Source organism: Bufo bufo, chromosome 1 (genome assembly GCF_905171765.1).
Source record: "Bufo bufo chromosome 1, aBufBuf1.1, whole genome shotgun sequence".
Lineage (NCBI taxonomy): Eukaryota > Metazoa > Chordata > Amphibia > Anura > Bufonidae > Bufo > Bufo bufo.
Genome location: NC_053389.1, coordinates 552,091,366 through 552,116,898, shown reverse-complemented (window position 1 = coordinate 552,116,898; position 25,533 = coordinate 552,091,366). Strand labels below are relative to the sequence as shown.

Genomic DNA, 25,533 nt, shown 5'->3' with positions numbered 1-25,533 from the left:
GTCTGAAGCAAGAATTTAACCTGCCCCAACATAGTCTGTTCAGATACTTTCAGCTTAGGCATGCCTGTCATGCGCAGTTTGGTAGAGAACCTTTAAAGCTGGAGTGTGGCCCGGTGGAAGCAGTGGTTAGGAGGGTTCCTTTTGTCAAACCAGTGTCGGCTCTCTATGCATCGCTAATGACGCTGCAGGATTCTCCCCTCGATAACTCTTTTGTCAAGTGGAGAAGGGATGTAGAAAATCTGGAAGATGCACATATTAAAGAAATTGGCCATGCATGGAGATCAACAGTGGTGAGTGCTAGAGATCAATTTATTCAAACTAAGTGGCTCCATAGGATATTCTATACCCCTGAGAGACTATTCAAAATGGGTAAATTACCAGACCCGCAATGTACGCGATGTGGACATGAAAAGGGCTGCCTAATTTATATGATTTGGCAGTGTCCAGTCATCTATAGCTTCTGGGAAGAGATCCATGCCTACATTAATGATAAACTGGGTTTTCCTAATGTCTGTACTGCACTGACGAGTCTGCTGGGGATAGCTAATGAGGTTGTTCCCACCAAATTCGGCAGGAAACTATACAGAATCCTGCTGTTCTATGCTAGGAAAACTATCCTCCTTAATTGGAAACCCCCTAAGAGTCCTACTGTGCAACAATGGATACAAATAGTCAATACTGATCTCGAGTTATATAAGTTTATATATGAGCGACGAGGGACCCCAGATCGATTTATGAAGATTTGGGATCCCTGGATTGGAGCCCAAAAGCTGACGCCTTAAAAGGTAGTGATATTTTGTCTCTGGCCGATGAAGGAGTGTATGAATGTGTGTGTGTATGCAGTACTCTTTGTTATTTCAGGACATATTCTATTGGGTGTTATTCATACTATCCAGTTACTTTCTGCTTCGGACCTGGGTAAGGGCTAAAGGAAGCTGTTATGTTTAATCCCATGTTGATCAATGTACTGGGCTTATGTGTGATTTGCCGGTCAATGGAGTATTTGTAATGCTTTTTGTTAACCTAAAAAGATACTATTAAAAAAAAAAAAACGTTGTAGTATCCGGTCCTGTGTTTTCTGCATTCCCAGATGACCCCCGAGAACATGCTGGTGGGCTAACTCTAACACAAGTTTGTGATAAGCCTGGGGCACCACCAACTGTTCATTGGATTCACCTCGCAGCTGATTTACCCGATACAACATATCCTGATGAACCACAAAATGGGGGAACACCGACTCTGCCCCTGGTTGTTGTGGTTCACCATCTACTATTAATACATTTTCCCAGGCTCGGGATAGGGATAGATTCCCTGTCCTCCGTCTGGCGCAGGGCCTGGACGTATGCAGGGATGTCCTTTTAAACAGCTCACTCTCAGACAGCGGCACTGTGCTGTCTGAGAGTGAGCTGCAGGGAGAAAGTCACTGTCCCTCACACCCCTGCAGTTGACAGAAGTAGATTTTTACCTTCATTTTTTTCTGTCCGTCGACTGTGGAGTGGGAGGGGCATGGCCTAACTGGATCGGGCGTGGCTTGGTGCGACCTGGGGATGGGGTTTTTAAGTCCATCTTTTGAGGGTGGCCTAAATGGCCACCCTAACTGCCCCCTGAACTGTGACCTCCATAGCACTCCGCTCCCTTAACAGTGTCATCCTCAACGCCCTGCCCCTTTAAAGTTGACCTGCAGCAGTGAAGAAAAATGGCTGGGTTATTATGGAAACCTGGTGTAAAACTGTGTGTATGTGGAGACTAAGGACCTGCGAGCTTCTATTGGCTGATAAGGGACATGTGACAGTGTGTATGGCAGTTGGGATATAAAGAGAAAGACCTGTAGGCTTCTATTGGCTAATGTAGGTCATGTGATGTGCCATATTTGCATTTTTGGGGAATATTTCAGGAAAGCTGAGACCCGGTCTAAAACCTTCCCGAACACCTGATGTACCTGTGTGCCAAATTTTGTGATTGTAAATGCGACGGTGCGGATTCCTTTAATGAACAAACACATTTACACACATACACTAAGCTTTATATATTAGATATTGAGCTGTTGTGTCACAAAGAGTTAAATGTTTTTCTAGCTGTGTGAATCCTACTTTTTACTTTGTGCCAGTCATCTAATAAACCATATCTCTAAATAAAAGGTCATAAACACTTATTTAAGCCACATTCTTATCAGTAAGACAAAAACTGAGCTATAATGAGTTTTTATAAGGTCAAAGATAAGAGATAAGGAGACCGTCAGGTGAGCTGGCTGATAGGGCAGAGGGAAAATTCAGATCCTGCTACTATAGTAGCTCAGCTCTGTACAGAAAAAAGGGTTCCATATTTATAATAAAGACCAATAAAATAAAAAAATCTTGGCTCAAAGTACAAAAGTGCACCCAAAGGTGTGTATATAGCCTTTAAGGCCAGCCTAAAATGTTCAATCTTGGTGTAATTTTATCAGAGAATCTTGTTTCTCATGGTTAGACAGTCTTTTAGGTGTTTTTTTTTTTTTTTTAACTCTAGGCTGGCTTTCATGTGTCTTTTACTGAGGAGAGGCTTCCTTCTGGCCACTCTGCCATAAAGCCTAGATTGGTGGAGTGCTCCAGTGATGGTTGACCTTCTGGAAGTTTCTCTCATTTGCACGCTGGATATTTAGAGCTCAGCCAAACTTCTTCCATTTAATAATTATAGAGGTCGCTATGCTCTTAGGAACTTTCAGTGCAACAGATTGTTTTAGGATGTTTCTCCAGATCTTTAGCTGTACAGGCAGTTCTTTCCTCCTCGTGGCTTGGTTTTTGCTCTGATATGCATTGACAGGTGTGAAACCTTTAATAGATAGGGGTGTGTCTTTACAAATCATGTACAACAACTCTAATTTACCACAGATGGACTCCAATGAAGGTGTAGCAACACCTCAATGATGATCAAGAGAAATGGGAGGCCAGAACTAAATTTCAAGTATCATAACAAAAAGTCTGAATACTTACTGTATGTCCATGTGAAATTTTCGTGTTTTTTTGTTGTTGGGGTATTGAGTGCAGATTGGTGAGGGAAAACTTTTTTTTTTATCTTAGCACAAGGCCACAACATAAAATGTAAAGAAAGTAAAAGGGTCTGAAGACTTTCCGAATGCATTGTAGGTGTGTGAATGGATGCGCTACAGTATTTGCATCTATTTGTCCACCGTCATATAACATTATGTCTTGTCTGTGTGTGTCCTGCACTGAATTGATCGTTAACCTTGTGTCCTTATGGCTGAGTTCACACTTCAGTTATTTTGTCATTTATATTAATCAGTTATTTTGAGCCAAAACCAGGTGCAGGTCAAAAACACGTGCACATTTTTACATTACACCTGATGTCTGAGTAGGCTTCACTACTAGTTTTGGCTAACAATAACTGATGGAAACTGACCAAATAACTAAAGTGTGAACTTAGCCTAAGTATGGCCGTTTTCAGTGCTGTGATCTTGATAAGCAATGGGACTAAATGGCTCATTAATATCTCAATACCCCTGTTGGTTGTGTATTCATATATTTAGATGGTATTATGTGAGTATCGACATGCATCCCATGTTTCTGTGGGTTTCCTCCCACATTCCAAAGACATAACTGGAATGTTAGGGTACTTTCACAGTAGCGTTAAAAGTTTTCCGGTATTGAGTACTGTCCTAGGGGCTCAATAACGGAAAAAAAAAGCTTCAGTTTTGTCCCCATTCATTGTCAATGGGGACAAAACTGAACAGAATGGAAAGCTCCAAAGTGCATTCCGTTCTGTTTAGTTGCGTTCCCATACAGGAGAGCAAACCGCAACATGTTGTCGTTTGCTTTCCATCCTGGGATGCGGAGCAAGACGGATCCGTCATGACCCCCAATGAAAGTCAATGGGGACGGATATGTTTTCTTTGGCACAATATGCCACAATAGAAAGCGAATCCGTCCTCCATTTACTTTCAATGGAGTTCATGACGAATCCGTTTTGGCAATGTTAAAAAAAAGTTAAAGATAATATAACCGGATCCGTTCATAACGGATGCAGATGGTTGTATTATCAGTAAATGAAGCGCTTTTGTTGAACCATGCCAGACCCAGTAAAAACGTTAGTGTGAAAGTAGCCTTAGATTGTCAGCTCCACTGAGGACAGCAAAACTGATAATGTCTGTCTCTCTATAAGCAAATAAAATTAATTTAGTTTTTCTGCACAGGTCCTCTAATGGGAGAAATCAACATTGAGCCCAGGGTCAGAATGGCCCACCAGAGTCCCAGAGGATCCTTCGGTGTGCCCAGGCTCTGATACCATAATAGGCCCCAAAGATTCAGGAGAACAAAACCTATTTGGCTGCCACCACGGTCTGTTTCTTTGATTCAAAACCTATCAAACAATTTTTTTCATTTAGGCCTCATGCACACGACCGTATTTTTTTGCGGTCCGCAAAACGGGGTTCCGTTTTCCCATGATCCGTGACCGTTTTTTCGTCCGTGGGTCTTCCTTGATTTTTGGAGGATCCACGGACATGAAAAAAAAGTCGTTTTGGTGTCCGCCTGGCCGTGCGGAGCCAAACGGATCCGTCCTGAATTACAATGCAAGTCAATGGGGACGGATCCGTTTGACGTTGACACAATATGGTGCCATTTCAAACGGATCCGTCCCCATTGACTTTCAATGTAAAGTCTGGAGTCCCTTTTATACCATCAGATCGGAGTTTTCTCCAATCCGATGGTATATTTTAACTTGAAGCGTCCCCATCACCATGGGAACGCCTCTATGTTAGAATATACTGTCGGATATGAGTGAGATCGTGAAACCTCATTTCCGACAGTATATTCTAACACAGAGGCGTTCCCATGGTGATGGGGACGCTTCTAGTTAGAATATACTACAAACTGTGTACATGACTGCCCCCTGCTGCCTAGCAGCATCCGATCTCTTACAGGGGGCCGTGATCAGCACAATTAACCCCTTAGGTGCCGCACCTGAAGGGGTTAATTGTACTATCATATCCCCCTGTAAGAGATCAGGGCTGCCAGGCAGCAGGGGGCAGACCCCCCCCTCCCCAGTTTGAATATCATTGGTGGCCAGTGCGGCCCCCCCCCCCCTCCCTCTATTGTAATAATTAGTTGGTGGCACAGTGTGCCCCCCCCTTCCTCCCTCTATTGTAATAAATCATTGGTGGCACAGTGTGCGCCCCCCATTGGCCCCCCCACCCTCTATAGCATTAACAACATTGGTGGCTAGTGTGCGGCCTCCCATCTCCCCCCCCCCCCCCCATCATTGGTGGCAGCGGGTTACTAGCAATAGTACAATAGTAAAAGATTCATACTTTACCTGGGAGCTTGGGAGCTGCACACTGGCCACCAATGTTGTTAATGCTATAGAGGGAGGGGGGGCCGATGGGGGGCGCACACTGTGCCACCAACGAATTATTACAATAGCGGGAGGGAGGGGGGGGCGCACACTGTGCCACCAACGATTTATTACAATAGAGGGAGGGGGGGGGGCCGCACTGGCCACCAATGATATTCAAACTGGGGAGGGGGGGGGAGGGTCTGCCCCCTGCTGCCTGGCAGCCCTGATCTCTTACAGGGGGCCGTGATCAGCACAATTAACCCGCACCTGAAGGGGTTAATTGTGCTGATCACGGCCCCCTGTAAGAGATCGGGTGCTGCCAGGCAGCAGGGGGCAGTCTTGTACACAGTTTGTAGTGTATTCTAACTAGAAGCGTCCCCATCACCATGGGAACGCTTCTGTGTTAGAATATACTGTCGGTTCTGAGTTTTCACGAAGTGAAAACTCAGCTTTGAAAAAGCTTTTATGCAGACGGATCTTCGGATCCGTCTGTAAAAAAACTAACCTACGGCCACGGATCACGGACACGGATGCCAATCTTGTGTGCATCCGTGTTCTTTCACGGACCCATTGACTTGAATGGGTCCGTGAACCGTTGGCCGTGAAAAAAATAGGACAGGTCATATTTTTTTCACGGCCAGGAAACACGGCTCACGGATGCGGCTGCCAAACGGTGCATTTTCCGTTTTTTCCACGGAACCATTGAAAGTCAATGGGTCCGCGAAAAAAAACGGAAAACGGCACAACGGCCACGGATGCACACAACGGTCGTGTGCATGAGGCCTTATAATGATGATACAGAGGTTGTGCCTAAGGCTACTTTCACACTTGCGGCAGGACGGATCCGACAGGCTGTTCACCATGTCGGATCCGTCCTGCGGCTATTTCGCCGTGCCACCGGACCGCCGCTCCGTCCCCATTGACTATAATGGGGACGGGGGCGGAGCTCCGGCGCAGCACGGCGGTGCACGGCGAAAGGCCGCTGGACTAAAATTACTGCATGTCAGGCTTTTTAGTCCGGCGGCTTTCGCCGTGCTGCGCCGGAGCTCCGCCCCCGTCCCCATTATAGTCAATGGGGACGGAGCGGCGGTCCGGTGGCACGGCGAAATAGCCGCAGGACGGATCCGACATGGTGAACAGCCTGTCGGATCCGTCCTGCCGCAAGTGTGAAAGTACCCTTAAGAACAATTTCTTCTGGTGGGCACCCCTGTCCAACACTGGTTGAGCATGGGCCACTCATAATGTAAACATGTCATATTTACAACAATGTCACACATGTCAATATTTACAACATTGAGCAATGAGCAGTCTTTTTACATCTTATTTTATTTTTTATTTTCTTTCTGCCAAAATTAAAATGTGATTTTATTTGTCATTAAGTACAGGTGAAACTCGAAAAAATTTGAATATTTTGCAAAGTTCATTTATTTCAGTAATGCAACTTAAAAGGTGAAACTAATATATGAGAGAGACTCATTACATGCAAAGCGAGATATTTCAAGCCTTTATGTGTTATAATTTGGATGATTATGGCCTCATGCACACGACAGTATTTTTTCACGGTCTGCAAAACGGGGTTCCGTTGGTCCGTGATCCGTGACGTTTTTTCGTCCGTGGGTCTTCCTTGATTTTTGGAGGATCCATGGACATGAAAGATGTGAGGCCGCACTGGCTACCAATGATGGGGGATTCGGAACGTGATTTTAACTAGGGGGGGGAGATGTGAGGCCGCAGTGGCCACCAATGATGGGGGATTCGGAACGTGATTTTAACAAGGGGGGGGAGAGGTGAGGCTGCACTGGCCACCAATGATGGGGGATTCGGAACGTGATTTTAACTGGGGGGGGGGGAGAGGGAAGGCCGCACTGGCCACCAATGAATATAATATTGGGGAGGGAGGGAGTCTGCCCCCTCCTGCCTGGCAGCACCTGATCTCTTACAGGGAGCTATGATACGCACAATTAACCCTTTAGGTGCGGCACCTGAGAGGTTAATTGTGCGGATCACAGCCCCCTGTAAAAGATCGGGTGCTGCCAGGCAGCAGGGGGCAGTCATGTACACAGTTCTCAGTATATTCTAACTTGAAGCGTCCCCATCACTATGGGAATGCCTCTGTGTTAGAATATACTGTCGGATATGAGTTTTCACGAAGTGAAAACTCATATCTGAAAAAGCTTTTATGCAGACGGATCTGCGATCCGTCTGTGTGAAAGTTGCCAACGGCCACGGATCACGGACGCGGATGCCAATCTTGTGTGTATCCATGTTTTTTCACGGACCCATTGACTTGAATGGGTACGTGAACCGTTGTCCGTCAAAAAAATAGGACAGGTCATAGTTTTTTGACGGACAGGAAACACGGATCACGGCCGCGGATGAACAGTGCATTTTCGGAGTTTTCAACGGACCTATTGAAAGTCAATGGGTCCTCAGAAAATCACGGAACAACGGCCACGGATGCACACAACAGTCGTGTGCATGAGGCCTATGGCTTACAGCTTATGAAACCCCAAAGTCACAATCTCAGGTACCCTTTGCTCAGGGGGTATGGATTAATTAGCTGACTAGAGTGTGACACTTTGAGCCTAGAATATTGAACCTTTTTTACAAAATTCTAATTTTAAGCTGCATTAATGCAATTGCTTTTAATTTACATTACTGAAATAAATGGTCTTTTGCACGATGTTCTAATTTTTTGAGTTTCACCTGTATATTTCATATTATATACAAGTTGCTTCTGTGTATGAACAAAATACAGATAGAATACAATAAAGTGCTCCAGAGAGCTGGAAGCTTTTACATATAACTTGGTACTCCAGCTGATATGTATTCCATACAGACAGTGCTCAGCAACAGCTGAAGTGCTAGGAGATTTAACGAGGTATATTCAGGTATATAGGTAACGCACTTCATTTTGTTAAGCAGGCCTTTTTGGAATTTTAGGAGATACTTTAGGAGAACGTCTTGGTGAAATTGGGGACCTGCTATGAGGACTTTTGTTTTCAGCCTCCACTTTGGGTGCTGATTGTTTAGGAGTTTGCAGTCTGTTTGGTGTTCCCGGCACTGCAGCATTTGTCACGTCTTCTGCTTTAGCCGCTTGAGGAGGTGTTTTTACCTTCTTATTTGGGGTACCAGTTGACAGTACTGGTAAAGATGTTTGCTCTGTGGGATTCACTGGCAATTGCTGTGGGATTGGCACTGGGATTATTGGCTGTTTTGTGTCCTTCCATCTTCTAGCCCCAGACTTTGAATTATATTCATAGACGTTTCCTGTAACTACAAGCATCAATCAAGACTTTAGTGACAATGTTCTAGTAAGATGGAAATGACTGTTGCTGTTTCTCATGAGAATTGTAGCTTTGTCTTCATTTCACAATTAGATATAATATACAGGATAAATTCACAAAAGTTATACATTGGCTATCTGCAATTATTCCCTAGTATTCCTCAGTATTCCACTGCCACTTCTAGAACCATCTCTTATCTACATTATCTGCTTATCTACACCCCCTACCCTATTCAGATCTATACAGAAATTCTAAACCTGCATTAACTAATTATATTAGTCCATGTCTGGACTAGTCTCGGACTCAGATATTAACCCTTGTACTGCTTTATCATATAGTGACTTACGTTTGGTTACACCAAAAACTTGGTATAGGATGGTTCTGTGTGTAGGCGAATTGCTGTCCATATAATGTGCTTTTTGGATTCTCCCTCCTGTCCATTCTCTTAAAGAGCAATTTCACCTTTTAAAGTTTTTCTTAATCTTCATAAAATGTTAAAGTGCACAACTATGAAATGATAATGCATCAAATGAACTGCATCTTAAAAAGGTATAAGCTGTTATTGCCAGAGGAAAACTGCTTCTGACCATTCTGTCATGGAGCAGCCACTGGATGTAACGCACAGATGGACCAGGTCAACCAGACCAGGAGCTGCTCTAACAAGGTGAGACCTCCCCCTTCCTCGGCCCCATTCTAAGACATCCAGAGTCCCAACAGGGTCAATGGATGGGGTTGTCGTGTTTTACTCAATGAATGCTCAACTGCGGTAGCTCGAACATATGTTGTGATGAAGCCACACAGCCTGTTGATGTTTTGTCGCTATCACCAGGTATTGCCACTACTATTCAATAGGGTAGTAGGTAGTCTCCATGTTAATAATAGTTAAAGAACTTAGTCATGGTCCTTTCGCATAGATTGATAATCCGATTACTGGGGATTGTCTAGTGTCGCTAGGGTTATTATAGTGTTTGTATAGGGTGCTGTGGTGTGCGTCTATATGTATATATATTTATATAGACTTTGATATAAACTTTGACATTATATATATATATCACACACACACAGGTGAAACTTGAAAATTAGAATATTGTGCAAAAGTTATTTATTTCACTAATGCAACTTAAAAGGTAAAACTAATATATGAGACAGACTCATTACATGCAAAGCGAGATATTTCAAGCCTTTATTTGTTATAATTTGGATGATTATGGCTTATAGCTTATGAAAACCCCAAAGTCACAATCTCAAAAAATTTGAATATTACATGAAATCAATAAAAAATGGATGTTAAATAGAAAAATGTAGGACCTCTGAAAAGTATAATCATGCATATGTACTCAGTACTTGGTTTGGGCCTCTTTTGCCTCAATGCGGCGTGTCAGGGAGGCGATCAGCCTATGGCACTGCTGAGGGGTTATGGAAGACCAGGATGCTTCAATAGCAGCCTTCAGCTCTTCTGCATTGTTCGGTCTCATGTCTCCCATCTTTTTCTTGGTAATGCCCTATAGATTCTCTATGGGGCTCAGGTCAGGCTAGTTTGCTGGCCATCAAGCACAGTAATCCCATGGTCATTGAACCAGGTTTTGGTACTTTTGGCAGTGTGGGCAGGTGCCAAGTCCTGCTGGAAAATGAAGTCACCATCTCCATAAAGCTAGTCTGCGGAAGGAAGCATGAGGTGCTCCAAAATCTCCTGGTACACGGCTGCATTGACTCTGTACTTAATGAAGCACAGTGGACCAACACCAGCAGATGACATGGCTCCCCAAATCAACACAGACTATGGAAACTTCACACTGGACTTCAAGCATCTTGCATTGTGTGCCTCTCCATTCTTCCTCCAGACTCTGGCTCCTTGGTTTCCAAATGAGACGCAAGAGTTGCTCTCATCAGAACAGAGGACTTTAGACCACTGAGCAACAGACCATTTTTTTTTTTCTTTAGCCCAGGTAAGACGCTTCTGACGTTGTTTGTTGTTCAGGAGAGGCTTGACAAGAGGAATACGACATTTGAAGCCCATGTCCTGGATCCGTCTGTGTGTGGTGGCTCTTGATGCACTAACTCCAGCCTCAGTCCACTCCTTGTAAATGTCCCCAACACTTTTGAAAGGCCTTTTCCTGACAATCCTCTCCAGGCTGCGGTCATCCCTGCTGCTTGTGCACCTTTTTCTTCCACACTTGTCCCTTCCACATAACTTTGTATTAATGTGCTTTGATACAGAACTTTGGAATCATCCAACTTCTTTTGCAATTACCTTTTATGGCCTTCCCTCCTTATGGAGGTGTCAATAATGGTTTTCTGCACAAAATGTCAGGTCAGCAGTCTTTCCCATGATTGTGATTCCTACTGAACCAGACTGAGACAATTTAAAGGCTCAGGAACCCTTTGCAAGTGTTATGGATTAATTAGCTAACTAGAGTGTGACACTTTGAGCCTGGAATATTGAACCTTTTCACAATATTCTCATTTTCTGAGATTGCGACTTTGGGGTTTCATAAACTGTAAGCCATAATCATCCAAATTATAAAAAATAAAGCCTTGAAATATCTCGCTTTGCATGTAATGAGTCTATCTTGTATATTAGTTTCACCTTTTGAGTTGCATTACTGAAATAAATGAACTTTTGCACAATATTCAAATTTTTCGAGGTTCACTTGTATAGTTGTAAAGAATTGACTGTAAACTTTATATTGTTTTAATAAATATATTTATTGCTATAATACTGCGCATAGAGTTTTCAGTCATCACCGTATAAGCCCAGTACAGTCAGCAATAGCAGGTTACGCCTAATATTAATATTAATTCCACATATTAATAATTAATATTCCCTTTAACAATTATTATCTTTAGAAATGCTCATTGGGTGCTCATGTCCTTCATCAGGCAATACAATTATATTTTTTTGTGCAGCAGATCGACCTCTATAAACAGTGATCTGTTGCCCATAAATGATTATCCTCTATGGGAACAAGAACACTGTAGCGATCCCTCATCCCCATATAGCGAAGGTGATTGCTGCATGTCAATGCAACCCTCATCACTGTTGAAGATCAGGCAATTATTGGAAACATTTAGTTTTTTTCTGGTGATTGCCTGAAATAATGGTCTATGTAAACGGGCCTTACGTTAAAGCACCTCTAACCAACCAGACCGGACGACAGTAAAAGTACTAAATTCTCTTCAGGATAGGGGATAACCATTTGATTGATGGGATGCAATTCATCTCAATAGAAGTGCCAAAAATAGTTAAGTGCTGGACTTGAGTGCTATCTTCCGCAGTCTTAGGAGACTTTCGCAAAGGATTCCGGCAGGCAGTTTCATTCCGGACGCAAACGGATGGCATTTGTCAGACGGATCCGGATGTGGATCCGTCTGACAAATGCATTTAAACACCAGATCCGTCTCTCTGGTTTCATCTGGAAAAACAGATCCGGTATTTATTTTTTTCACAGTTTTGCCAGAACACTTAATGCTGGATCCAGCACTAATACATTTCAATGGAAAATAATACTGGATCTGGCATTCCAGCAAGTGTTCAGGAATTTTGGCTGGAGAAAAAACTGCAGCATGCTGCGGTATTTTCTCCGCCCAAAAAACGTAAGAGGGACTGAACTGATGCATCCTGATGCATACTGAACGGAATGCTCTCCATTCAGAATGCATTAGGATAAAACTGTAAAACTGTAAAAATGTATCCAGAGATGCCGTGTCTCATGTCTTAAATCACTGCACACAGAGGGGCTATGGCTAATTTTTCATGAATGCAAAGCAAGGTGGTACCAAATACCAATACAAAGATCAGCTATGAATGTTTTATCTATAACTTACTTGGATCTACTGCTTCTCCATCAAAGACAGTGTTCATCTTGGTCATTTCCTGTAAAAATAATATTATTGCATTGGTTATACAATGTTGTAAATTCCTGCACTACATTATATACTCATTTGTACTACTCTGCATTATTGTGTCTTAATTGCTGTTGTTCATTCTACTTTTTCTATTGCATACAAAGCAGCTCTACAATTGTCCTCTTTTATTATGTGCTGCACAAAAGTATTGGGTTCTGTTGTTGATTAGTGGAACTTGAAACCATTGTATATCTGTAAAGAATAAATCAAGGCATCTGGACGTACTGTAGATTTATTGAAAACGTTTCACTCGTTCTCAAGAAATCTACAGTACGTCCAGTTGCCTTGATTTATTCTTTAGGGCTCTTTCACACTTGCGTTCTTGTCTTCCGGCATAGAGTTCCGTCGTCGGGGCTCTATGCCGGAAGAATCCTGATCAGGATTATCCTAATGCATTCTGAATGGAGAGAAATCCGTTCAGGATGCATCAGGATGTCTTCAGTTCCGGAACGGAACGTTTTTTGGCCGGAGAAAATACCGCAGCATGCTGCGCTTTTTGCTCCGGCCAAAAATCCGGAACACTTGCCGCAAGGCCGGATCCGGAATTAATGCCCATTGAAAGGCATTGATCCGGATCCGGCCTTAAGCTAAACGTCGTTTCGGCGCATTGCTGGAGCCGACATTTAGCTTTTTCAGAGTGGTTACCATGGCTGCCGGGACGCTAAAGTCCTGGCAGCCATGGTAAAGTGTAGCGGGGAGCGGGGGAGCAGCATACTTACCGTCCGTGCGGCTCCCCGGGCGCTCCAGAGTGACGTCAGGGCGCCCCAAGCGCATGGATCATGTGATCACATGGATCACGTCATCCATGCGCATGGGGCGCTCTGACGTCATTCTGGAGCGCCCCGGGAGCCGCACGGACTGTAAGTATACCGCTCCCCCGCTCCCCGCTCCTACTATGGCAACCAGGACTTTAATAGCGTCCTGGGTGCCATAGTAACACTGAACGCATTTGGAAGACGGTTCCGTCTTCAAATGCTTTCAGTACACTTGCGTTTTTCCGGATCCGGAGTGTAATTCCGGCAAGTGGAGTACACGCCGGATCCGGACAACGCAAGTGTGAAAGAGGCCTTACAGATATACCATGACCTGGATAAATGAGAACCTTCACAGACATCTTGAAACCATTGTGGTTGTTACTAAGGCATTGTGGGAAGATAAAATAATAAATTTTTGGTAACTTATCAGTAGAAGAACATTGAACTATCTGCTACTATACATATATTTAAGAAAAAAAAGTTATTCATATCACATACTTTTTGCTCTCATCAATCTGCTAATGCAGAAAAGGCATTACATTACATTATACAAATACAATTATATACTAAACACCTAAATTAGTTTGTTATCCAACTTTTCCACTGCCTATAGGCATCCTGCTGTCTCAGGTGGGCACAGGCACCGCTCCACTCATATTCCCTCTTCTGCTCCAGTAGCTCAGATCCGCCAGCCTTCCACTGCTTCCTTGCAGTGGGCCCAGCCACCAGAGCCACTTTCTCTTTCTTCATAGAACCTCTATTTCCTCTGCTTTTCGCTGGCAAGGCCTCTTCCCTCTACCCATGATTTAGGGTGTATGCACGCTGGCCCTTTAAGAGCCCAGATAAGCTTGCAAGAGTACCTCAATTCTAAGGTGGCAACTTTGGGTATTTAAGGCACTTTCCTCTTTATGAGTGCCTGAGCAATAGGTTCCTAGCTTGCTACTTCCTACAAAGGTATGCTGTATTCATTTGTCTGCTCCTACTCTCCCTGTCTAGACCTCAGTCAGTCCCTGACTATGATTCTGCCTGATCCCTCAGTGCTCAGCACCAGTGTCTCTGACCAATGTGAGGCAGCTGTTAATCACACAGAGATTGCTTCAGGAGGTGTATAAAACTTACCCAGAAAACATTCTGCTTAACCTTCGTGTCTATAAAGAAAAATACATATATTTTAAATCAAACCACCATTATGTAGTTGTTAATTAGGCTGCCCATACACATTTTATAGCTGTTGGCCGAACAGCTATGGCTACTTTCACACTGTCGTTTTGGCTTTCCATTTGTGAGATCCGTTCAGGGCTCTCACAAGGGATCCAAAATGGATCAGTTTTGCCCTAATGCATTCTGAATGGATAAGGACTCACTCAGAATGCATCAGTTTGGCTCCGTTCAGTCTCCATTTCGCTTTGGAGGCGGACACAAAAACACTGCTTGCAGCGTTTTTGTGTCCGTCTGATGAAACTGAGCCAAACGGATCCGTCCTGACACACAATGTAAGTCAAGGGGGACGGATCCATTTTCTATGACACAATCTGGCACAATAGAAAACGGATCCGTCCTCCAGTGACTTTCAGTGGTGTTCAAGACGGATCCGTCTTGGCTATGTTAAAGGGAACCTGTCAGCGGCAAAAACCACCCCAAACCGCCAGCAGTACCTTCAAGTAGCCGGCAGTGTGTTTCTAATGATGATTTTCTTCCTGCAGTCAGATGCGGTAAAAGCAGGTAAAAACTATCTTTTATCCCCTGAGCACGCTATTTTCGAGTCACTCTTGAAGTCAAGCAGGCAGCTGCCTCCTTGCTTCAAGTCAAGGTAACTGCGCCCCCTTCCTTGCCCCTTCGCTGTGACTGACAGCGCTTATGCCCGACAGCTGGCTGTCAGTCACAGGGGAAGGGTCAAGGAAGGGGGCGCGGTTACCTTGACTTGAAGCAAGGAGGCCGCTGCCCGCTTGACTTCAAGAGTGACTCGAAAATAGCGTGCTCAGGGGATAAAAGATAGTTTTTACCTGCTTTTACCACATCTGACTGCAGGAAGAAAATCATCATTAGAAACACACTGCCGGCTACTTGAAGGTACTGCTGGCGGTTTGGGGTGGTTTTTGCCGCTGACAGGTTCCCTTTCAAGATAATACAAACGGATCCGTTCTGAACGGATGCAGACGGTTGTATTACCTGAACGGATCCGTCTGTGCAGATCCATGACGGATCCGCACCAAACGCGAGTGTGAAAGTAGCCTATCTCTCCCAAATCCCTCCCAGCTTCCCCAGCTTGGCCAAACGTGTATATGTAATCTGTGGGGCGGGTGGAGAAAGCCGCTGCAAAACACTTCTGGCAGCTTATCTCCCAGGAGAACAAAAGGATTGAGCAAAGATATTCATGGGTATGGTCAGCTTTTAGAGTCAGTATTATGGCTTCAACAGACCACCCAAACCACCAGTTTCAAATCTAGTGAGCTAAGCTTAGGTCTCCATAGACCCCTAGAGTGATGTATGTTTGGTTCAGCAGAACAGTGGGTGATCCTTGTTTTGCAGTATAGAAATATGTTAAAATATATAAACCTAAAAATGTGGCTATTTGTGAACAGAAGCATGTTATATAGGCTGGTTTCCTACGGATGTAATGCAGCAACATTTTACTATTAGAGTGCATTCACACGCTGTGGATTTTGTTGCAGAAATTTCCACGACTGTAAATCAGTTCCATTCATTTGAATGGGGCAGCAAGCACATGGATTTCTGCAAGCCCCGTTCAGGTGAATGGGACTGATTTTCAAAGGAAATTTCTGCAACAAAAGCCACAGCGTGTGAGTGCACTCTAATAGTAAAATGTTGCTGCATTAGAGCCGTGTGAAACCAGCCTATATAACCTCTTCTATTCTTCTGTTTTCACATATTTGTAACACATGTTCTGACCAGGGACAAGAGCTGCGGAGTGAATTGTCAGACAGCATCTCTGAGCAGGGACAGACCAGACTGCACTGTGTGTGTTAAAACAGCTATAGAAGACAAATGAGGAAAATGCCCATAATAGGTGCAATTTAATAATAAAAAGATATGACCGTGATGGTGTATGTACGTAGCTTTTAAGGTTTATATAACTTTTTAGTGATATTACTTTTGTAATGTAATTATAACTCCAAATCCACATAGCTCAATAACAAACAGAATTATTTAGCACTGCATAAAACAATATTAACCTAAGTGTCAATTGTACATACCTGGAGGTTTTATTCTAGAAAGGAATAAACAAACATGTTATTACAGGAAGATGCAGTAAACCATAAAGTAATAACAATACAGATCATTTCTTAGTGAAATATTTATTTTTTAACAATGGTTATCAACAAAGTCAGATTTGGCATGTCTGTGGCTACAAGCAAAAGTTATGTCTGGGGGCCCACACTGCACCACTAAGCTCAGCCGTGTCACAAAGCTAAGCTCCGCCCTGTCGAATTGCTAATCTCTGCCTACATTGCACCACTAAGCCCCACGCCCATTGGCCTACTAACTCCCATTCTTAGCTTAGCAGTACAGCCTGAGCACGTCTGCTACTGCTCTAACACTGGGAAGGGCCCCCTCCTACACAGGGCATCTTGGCAGCTAAACTGGCTGCATAGGCAGTATGTCCGTCCCTGGTTTATTTTTTGGGGACAGCAGGGGGCCCACTATTCTCTAATTCGCATGGTGGGAAAGTCCACCCATAGGTATTAACAATATACAGGTGAAACTCGAAAAATTAGAATATTGTGTAAAAGTCCATTTATTTCAGTAATGCAAATGAAAAGGAATTGCATTAATGCAGCTTAAAATTAGAATTTTGTGAAAAGGTTCAATATTCTAGGCTCAAAGTGTCACACTCTAGTCAGCTAATTAATCCATACCCCCTGAGCAAAGGGTACCTGAGATTGTGACTTTGGGGTTTCATAAACTGTAAGCCATAATCATCCAAATTATAACCAATACAGGCTTGAAATATCTTGCTTTGCATGTAATGAGTCTATCTCATATATTAGTTTCACCTTTTAAGTTGCATTACTGAAATAAATGAACCTTGCACAATATTCAAATTTTTCGAGCTTCACCTGTACAGTGTTTTAATAAACACAATATGCATGTAGGCATTTGTAACCTTAAAAACATTATTTGCATGATGTAATGAAAGACTTAACAAAAAATGTCAGTCTTACTAAGAATCCAGATATCTAATGGCTACTACCTTCAACAAGTCCATGCCCCCTTCAGTGTTGCAAGATAAGATTATCATGTATTATAAATGAAGGGCATAATTGTAAAACCAGACAAGATTAAGGTTTCATTATGTTGCTGCAGATATACTTTGCTACAGAACTCACCTGACAAATACCATTTTGTAGTTTATGAGCCTTACAGTACATACAGTTGCAATAAAAAGAATGTGAACCCTTTGGAATGATATGGATTCTGCACAAATTGGTCATAATATGTGATCTGATCTTCATCTAAGTCACAACAATAGACAATCACAGTCTGCTTAAACTAATAACACACAAAGAATTAAATGTTACCATGTTTTTATTGAACACACCATGTAAACATTCACAGTGTAGGTGGAAAAAGTATGTGAACCCTTGGATTTAATAATTGGTTGAACCTCCTTTGGCAGCAATAACTTCAACCAAATGTTTCCTGTAGTTGCAGATCAGACGTGCACAACGGTCAGGAGTAATTCTTGACCATTCCTCTTTACAGAACTGTTTCAGTTCCGCAATATTCTTGGGATGTCTGGTGTGAATCGCTTTCTTGAGGTCATGCCACAGCATCTCAAACGAGTTGAGGTCAGGACTCTGACTGGGCTACTCCAGAAGGCGTATTTTCTTCTGTTTAAGTCATTCTGTTACTTCTATGATTTGGGTCGTTGTCCTGTTGCAACATCCATCTTCTGTTGAGCTTCAGCTGGTGGACAGATGGCCTTAAGTTCTCCTGCAAAATGTCATGATAAACTTGGGAATTCATTTTTCCTTCGATGATAGCAATCCGTCAAGGCCCTGATGCAGCAAAGCAGCCCCAAACCATGATGCCCTCACCACCATACTTCACAGTTGGGATAAGGTTTTGATGTTGGTGAACTGTGCCTCTTTTTCTCCGCACATAGTGTTGTGTGTTTCTTCCAAACAACTAAACTTTGGTTTCATCTGTCCACAGAATATTTTGCCAGTACTGCTGTGGAACATCCAGGTGCTCTTGTGCAAACTGTAAACGTGCAGCAATGTTTTTTTTGGACAGCAGTGGCTTCCTCTGTGGTATCCTCCCATGAAATCCATTCTTGTTTAGAGTTTTACGTATTGTAGATTCGCTAACAGGGATGTTAGCATATGCCAGAGACTTTTGTAAGTCTTTAGCTGACACTCTAGGATTCTTCACCTCATTGAGCAGTCTGCGCTGTGCTCTTGCAGTCATCTTTACAGGATGGCCACTCCTAGGGAGAGTAGCAGCAGTGCTGAACTGTCTCTATTTATAGACAATTTGATTTACCGTGGACTGATGAACAGCAAGGCTTTTGGAGATACTTTTATAACCCTTTCCAGCTTAATGAAAGTCAACAATTCTTAATCGTAGGTCTTCTGAGAGCTCTTTTGTGCGAGGCATCATTCACATCAGGCAATGCTTCTTGGGAAAAGCAAACCCAGAACTGGTGTGTGTTTTTTATAGGGCAGGGCAGCTGTAACCAACACCTCCAATCTCATCTCATTGATTGGACTCCAGTCGGCTGACACCTCACTCCAATTAGCTCTTGGAGATGTCATAAGTCTAGGGGTTCACATACTTTTCCCACCTGCATTGTGAATGTTTACATGGTGTGTTCAATAAAAACATGGTAACATTTAATTCTTTGTGTGTTATTAGTTTAAGCAGACTGTGATTGTCTATTGCTGTGACTTAGATAACATTCCAAAGGGTTCACATACTTTTTCTTGCAACTGTATCCTTGGATCACATATGTGGATTAGATGGCACATTAAAGCTTCAAAGAAATTCATAAAGGCAAGTACTGTGTGTTTTCCATAATACTCACAATGGTTCAGTGTCTGGCTTCGGAGGTCTTCTGCATGGGAAGTACTTTGCAAGAAGGTAAATCAGACCCCCAAGGAACCCAAGCAGAAGTAAAGCGCCAATTGTGCATACAAATGGTATATACCATGCCAATAGGGAATATACATTTTCAGAGGTAACCATGTACACAACACTAGGCTGTGGAAATACAAAAAAAAAAAAACTTTTTATTTAGCCATCAACTAATATAAGCAGGACAACAGGGTCTACACTATGATTGACGTCAAGCAAATGCATTACTCATATTATTTATGCTTACAGTTTCACCAGATATATGAAATATATGAAACAGTTGCCTAAAACCCTTGTGGAAGCAGAAAATGTCCACAGTAACCTTTTTTAAAAATTGCAGCATTCAGGGCCAGATAACTAGTGACAATGCACATCGAGGTATGTGCAGATTAACAAATTGTGGAAATATAATGAAAAGTGGCATTAGATAGCAGTAGTATTATATAGCAGTAGATAACGTAAAAAGGATATTCAGAAAATAAAGGTTACAGTTCACATTAAGAAAATATACACAGTTTTCCAATATCCAGTTGTGTTTGAATGTTTGTGAACCCTTTTCTATATTTATGCATAAATATAAATAATTAAAACTATGTCAGATATTCAAATAGGTCCTAAAAAGATATAAAGACAACCAAATCAACCAAATGAGTCAATATTAGACTTGGTCATTTATTGATGAGCATCAACAACTCTTCTTCTGAGGTCCTCATAAATCTCCTTTGTTTGTGATATGATACTTTTCCACAAACATGTTTTGAAGATCAGACTTAGGCCTCATGCACACGACCGTTGTTTGGGTCCGCATCCGAGCCGCTGCTTTGCGGACAAGAATAGGCATTTATATTGCCGGCGCCATTCCGTTCCGCAAATTGCGGAAGGCAACACGGGCGGCTTCAGTTTTTGCGGACCCCAAAAAACGGCACGGGCGTGTGCATGAGGCCTTAGATACATGTTCTAAAACATAATAAAACAGTCGCCCACTAAGACCTGATCACCTGGTTATCCCATTGAAAACATCTGACTAATTTCACCTTCAAATTATTTGCTAATCTTAAAGGTTTGACATACTTTTGCCACTCACAGACATGTGATACTGGATCATTTTCCTCAATAAATAAATGATAGAGTCTGTATTTTTGGCTCATTTGTTTGACTTAGCTGTCTTTATCTACTTTTAGGACTTATGTGAAAATCTGGTATAGTTTTAGATCAAATTTATGCAGAAATGTTAAAAATTCACAAGGGTCATTGGTCACTCCAGGTTTTCAAGATCTCTATTTAGAACCTGTGTGTCCATCACTTGCCAGCACAGATTTTTAACTACTAGAAGTAAAAACTAAAGGGTCCTATAGAATGACAAATAGTGCGCTTGAAAACCAAGAGGAATCCATGTAGAAAGTATATTAGATATGTGTATAACTTTATTTAAAAAAAAAAAACATTTATTTTCTGAAACTGGAATACACATTGATGGCCCATTTTTCTCTTCAAACAGGCGATCAGCAGAGGGTACAGAGAGTCGGACCACTGTTCTAATATTGATTGAGAACATACCATCATATTCTGATCCTGGAAAGCCCCTTTAACTGCAGTCATTCCTCTATTTTAGTACAGTCTGCAAAATTACATTGCAGTCATCTGGCAACCCTGACCATATTCATGCATAGCAGCCATGCATTAAAGGGCATCCATCATCAGATTTGTACTTATGAAACTGGCTGACCTATTGCATGTGCGCTTGGCAGCTGAAGGCATCTGTGTTGGTCCCATGTTCATATGTGCGCACATTGTTGAGAAAAATGAAGTTTTAATATATGCAAATGAGCCTTTAGGAGCAATGGGGGCATTGCTGTTACACCTAGAGGCTCTGCTCTCTCTGCAACTGCAGTGCCCTCTCCACTTTGATTGACAGGACCAAGCAGTGAAAACATTATCACACCTGCCTGTCCCTGTCAATCAAAGTGAAGAGGGCGTGGCAGTTGCAGAGCGAGTTAGCCTCTAGATGTAACGGCAACGCCCCCATCGCTCCTCATTTGCATATATTAAAAATCATCTTTTTCATCAATGCAGAAACATATGAGCATTGAACTAACACAGATGCCTTCAGCTGCCAAGCGCCCATGTAACAGGTCAGCCAGTTTCATAGGTACAAATCTGCTGACAGATGCCCTTTAAATGTTAGTTTCACCTTTTCAATATACCAGGTTGCGGACTTGTGGTATGTGGAATGAACATAATTATCTTTGTCACCTAGAGAGCTCAGTAACAAATACAGTATATCAGGTTTCAATAAAAGCAAGCACATCCTTAAAGTGTTAATCCAACTTCAGATTAAATGTGATTGTGCTAGACTGTGAACATTAATCTTCAGGTGACAAATAAACTGAAGGCAAATATAAGCAAGCATTGCTGCCATTAAAAACATCCAAAAGGTATCTGTATGGACACGTACCTTTCAGTCAGGTATTTCCCTTTTCTGTGCAAATAGAAGGACGTGAGCTATTACTTAACACCTTGCGATTTAAAATAACATTGTTTCAAGGACAACTTTATCTGGCATTTCAAAATTCTGGATTGTGTAGGATGAATCCATAGCTCCTATTCACAAAAGTTGTGTGAGAACCCTGGTTGGGATCCACAGAGCTGGTTTCTTGTGGTTTTGATTCCCTAGCATAATAGTGGAGTTGCACACTAGATATTTGTACCCTCCACTATTACTATTATGCCTAGTATGAGGAATAGCTGTTGGTGTGTCTAATAAACTTTATATATTTTTGATACGGATTTATTGTCGGATGTGCATTTATAGGGTGGTTCTAGCGACTCTCTCTTGGGTCAATATTGTTTAATGTTCTCTTTCACCGCCCCTTGCACTCCGTTTATTATGTGGTGTGCCCCCTGACTTGGTTATTTGATAGTATGAGGAATAGCTGACGTGCTCCATCTACATTGCAAGGTATCCAAGTACAGAAGAGTTAAGGTTCCCTTACACATTAGAGTATTGTTGGCCGAACCCCACGAGAAAGGCAGGTTTGACCAACACTCTTATATGTGTGTGGGGAGCTCCTGTCTCTCCCCTGACCGATGATGCTGGAGGAGACAAGGATCTGACAAAATTAATATTTTCACCCCATCCTTTTGGGAGATAAGCCATCGCCAGAGGTGACTGGCAGCGGCTTTCTCTGATATCCCCATAAAATATACATATACCGGTACGTTTTTCCCAGCCGAACGTGTATGTGTATGGGGGAAACTGGGAGGAAGTCAGGAGAGATAGCTATCGGCAGAATGTGTATGGGGGTCTATAGTGTACACATATTACCATGACAATCTCAGAGCAAATACAATGAATTGCTGCAGCAATTGGGTCCAGATCTAGTATACTAGTAAACTGTATTTATACCTAATCTGAAATAGTAAAAAACAAAATACACAGTTTATTTAGGGTGAAAAATATTCATTCAATGTAAAACGCTCAGATTATCTAAATGCTTACTGTGGTAGTTGTTTTAGTTGTGGTCGTTCCAGGTATATAGACATTAATAAATAAAGACACAGTCCCAGTTTGTACAGGTCCTCCAAGAGACCGGGAATTCAAATTGCCATCAGTAATCAAAACCCTCAGGTTGTAATTCCAAGTAGTGTCCCCACCTTCAGAGTAATCAAACGGGAGGGCAAGAATCAGGCTGGAGACGTTGGAGCCAGAAGAAGGTGAAAAAGTAAAATGGTTGTTTATATTGCCTAGAAGGGTATGAACAATCATGGTCAAAGATATATGATAGATAGATAGATAGATAGATAGATAGATAGAATCTGCATACAGAATAAATTCATTGCAAAAGATAACCTCTGTCTATTAGGACTGTAATGTACAGATAGACATCAATACAAAGGGGTTCTGCAATTTAATGATTTTCTTCCATGTCACATAAAAAACATTTCATGACTGAAGGTTCTAGCGTGTACGGTTTAAGTTCATTGACCCCTTCCACATTCACTAATGTAAAAAAATGGATGATTTCAATTGGCTATTTTTTTGTATTCAAAAAGCCTCCCGTGGTGCCCCCTGGACATCAAACACCCCCCATGTGTGCCACCAGTATGATTAAAACCCCATGCATGCCTCCTAGTATTATTAATGATTCCATTAGTGGCCCCCAGTATTATGAATGCTCCCCTTAGTGGCTCCCAGTATTCCCCCCCTTTGGCCCACATTCTGTTTGTGTCACACAAAAAAATATATTATTATAATAATAACAATAATGATACTCAACTTATCTACTTGCACGCACAGGAACGCTCGTTCTTCACTGGAAGCAGCAGGAACGGACCTGCATTCCCAGCGTGGTGCCATCATCACATGGGGAACATCAGGTCCTGCTGCATACAGTGAAGAGTGTGTGTCCCTGCGCGTGCAAATGGATGAGGTGAGTTTAATTTAACCCCTGGGAGACCAAGTGTACCTCTTTTTAATGCCCATTAGACGGGTGCACTCCTGTCTAAACGGCTGTTAAAAACTGTCCTATTGACTTCAATGGGGTCTATCTGACATGTCCTATGTTTTTATTTTAAAAAACGCCATGTGAATAGCCCCAATAACTTCAATAGGTCATTAAATGTAGCCTAAAAGGTAGGTACTTCCAATCTTAACACTGAACAGAAGCTCCCAAATGGATTTCCAATGTATTATAATTTCATGTAAACTAAAATGCAAGAGAATTATATATTGCATCATTTCATCCCTAATTGTATACCTGAATCAATAAAGTATTGAAAAGACTGAGGTCCAGAATCCCGATCTGTACAAGTAAGCTTGAAATTCTGAATGTTTGTACCTGTTGCTTGATTTACAGGTACGGACAGTCTGTATGAATTTGGTTTACATACCGGTTTTTCATCATTAGCTTCCAGTATGTTCACAGTCACCTATGGAAGCAATAAAAAAATAGAAGATTTAAACAAAGATGTCTCATCTCTCATTTTTTTTTATTATTTCTTTCTTCTCTCCCTCTCCCTTTCTCTCTCCCCAAAACCCAAAATTCACATGAATCCAGTCACCAAAAATCCGGATTCAATTGCAATTCAGATTTTAAAATAATTAAGATTCAATTTGTGTCAAATCAGTTTTCACATTTCCAAACACGACCTTTCATCACTCATTCTATTACTCTATTCTCCTAAATATAAAGTGCTCTTATATTTTTCACAGCTCCTTTGGAAAATAAAAGTTGGAATCTGATTGATTGCTATGGGCAACTAAGTTCTAGCTACACCGTTGGAACTGGTAAAATTATCATATGATAAAGTTCACTCCTGGCAAAACTGAGTGGGAGAAACACAGATGTGCTGTAAGAACTGGAGATCAGTACAAATGTATCTGCTAGACTAGGGATCAGCAACCTCCGGCAATCCAGATGTTCTGAAACTACAACTCCCAGAATGCTCTATTCACTTCTATGGGAGTTGTGAGAACAGCCGAGCATGTTAGTATCACAGCAGCTGGAGTGCCAAAGGTTGCTGATCCTATATGTGCTAGACTATATAAGTACTTGTACAAGGCCAGGCATAGCTCATAATAATTGGACCTTCATGTTCTTGCCAAAGTATATACTGTGTCATGATATACCGAATATACTACATATACCACAAGGTCTACCACAGCACTAGTGTGTTATTTTTTTTTATAGTAGCTTATTAGGTCTCAAAACGTATTATTTACCAAAGTAATAGTACAGGGTGGGCCATTTATATGGATACACCTTAATAAAAGGGGAATGGTTGAAGATATTAACTTCCTGTTTGTGGCACATTAGTATATGTGAAGGGGGAAACTTTTCAAGATGGGTGGTGACCATGGCGGCCATTTTGAAGTCGGCCATTTTGAATCCAACTTTTGTTTTTTCAATAGGAAGAGGGTCATGTGACACATCAAACTTATTGGGAATTTCACAGGAAAAACAATGGTGTGCTTGGTTTTAATGTAACTTTATTCTTTCATGAGTTATTTACAAGTTTCTGACCACTTATAAAATGTGTTCAATGTGCTGCCCATTGTGTTGGATTGTCAATGCAACCCTCTTCTCCCACTCTTCACACACTGATAGCAACACCGCAGGAGAAATGCTAGCACAGGCTTCCAGTATCCGTAGTTTCAG

At 42.1% G+C, this 25,533-nt stretch overlaps 1 protein-coding gene across 1 annotated transcript in view; it reads right to left on the bottom strand.

Annotated features, from left to right (window-relative positions):
• Positions 1-7,971: 7,971 nt before the first annotated feature.
• Positions 7,972-25,533, bottom strand: part of CDHR3 (cadherin related family member 3) — an 80,037-nt gene continuing 62,475 nt past the window's right edge. The window contains exons 13-19 of the mRNA XM_040415740.1: positions 24,133-24,304; positions 22,875-23,119; positions 19,326-19,501; positions 16,492-16,505; positions 14,396-14,424; positions 12,441-12,489; positions 7,972-8,604 (exon numbers count right to left, since the gene is read on the bottom strand). Coding sequence (XP_040271674.1) covers positions 8,246-8,604; positions 12,441-12,489; positions 14,396-14,424; positions 16,492-16,505; positions 19,326-19,501; positions 22,875-23,119; positions 24,133-24,304 — 1,044 coding nt within the window. The 3' untranslated portion in view covers positions 7,972-8,245. The remainder of the gene's footprint in view (positions 8,605-12,440; positions 12,490-14,395; positions 14,425-16,491; positions 16,506-19,325; positions 19,502-22,874; positions 23,120-24,132; positions 24,305-25,533) is intronic.